Source organism: Volvox carteri (assembly GCF_000143455.1).
Source record: "Volvox carteri f. nagariensis unplaced genomic scaffold VOLCAscaffold_74, whole genome shotgun sequence".
Taxonomy (NCBI): Eukaryota; Viridiplantae; Chlorophyta; class Chlorophyceae; order Chlamydomonadales; family Volvocaceae; genus Volvox; species Volvox carteri.
The window spans coordinates 539,775-540,344 of NW_003307617.1; the positions used below are offsets into that span (position 1 = coordinate 539,775).

General features: G+C 56.3%; 1 protein-coding gene across 1 annotated transcript in view; it reads left to right on the top strand.

Moving 5' to 3' along the window:
- Positions 1-570, top strand: part of bbs9 (Bardet-Biedl syndrome 9) — a gene marked incomplete at both ends in the record, with an annotated part of 18,432 nt that overhangs the window by 5,757 nt on the left and 12,105 nt on the right. The window contains one exon of the mRNA XM_002957468.1: positions 504-557. Within this exon, the coding sequence (XP_002957514.1) occupies positions 504-557 (54 nt within the window). The remainder of the gene's footprint in view (positions 1-503; positions 558-570) is intronic.

Genomic DNA, 570 nt, shown 5'->3' on the forward strand with positions numbered 1-570 from the left:
GGTCCGGGGGGGGGAGGGGGGAGGGGGGGAGGAGGGGTGAAAGAGGGGGGAGAGGGGGGAAAGGGGGGAGAGGGGGGGGAGGGGGAAGGGAGAAAGGGGGAGGGAGGAAGCGAGATCGTATGCTGATATGCAAGGAGCGAAGGATGGCCAGAATGGGGAGGAGGGGGGAAAATTGGTTATGCGATGTACGAATCAGCTGTGTACGATAGTTGCAAAAGAAAAAGGCAAGAGGTTGCATGCTGAGCGATGTGTCCGTACTCCCGTACTAGCAGGCCGTACCCAGGTCGTGGCGAGCTGAGACCCGCGGGCCGCAGGATCTAGGCAGCCTGGGGGGAACATACACGTGCAGACGCATTTCCATACGGACATATACACACATTCACATTCACTTGGGACATATATAGGTACACATATCTTATATATTTATATACCTACATACACGTATCTACATACACTTGCACATACGTACATACGTACATACGCATGCACACCCGGCCTCCCAGGGTAAGGAGCTGGACTACGATGCCATAGCCCGGGAGCACCGGCAGCTGGCCCAGGTTATCCGGGACC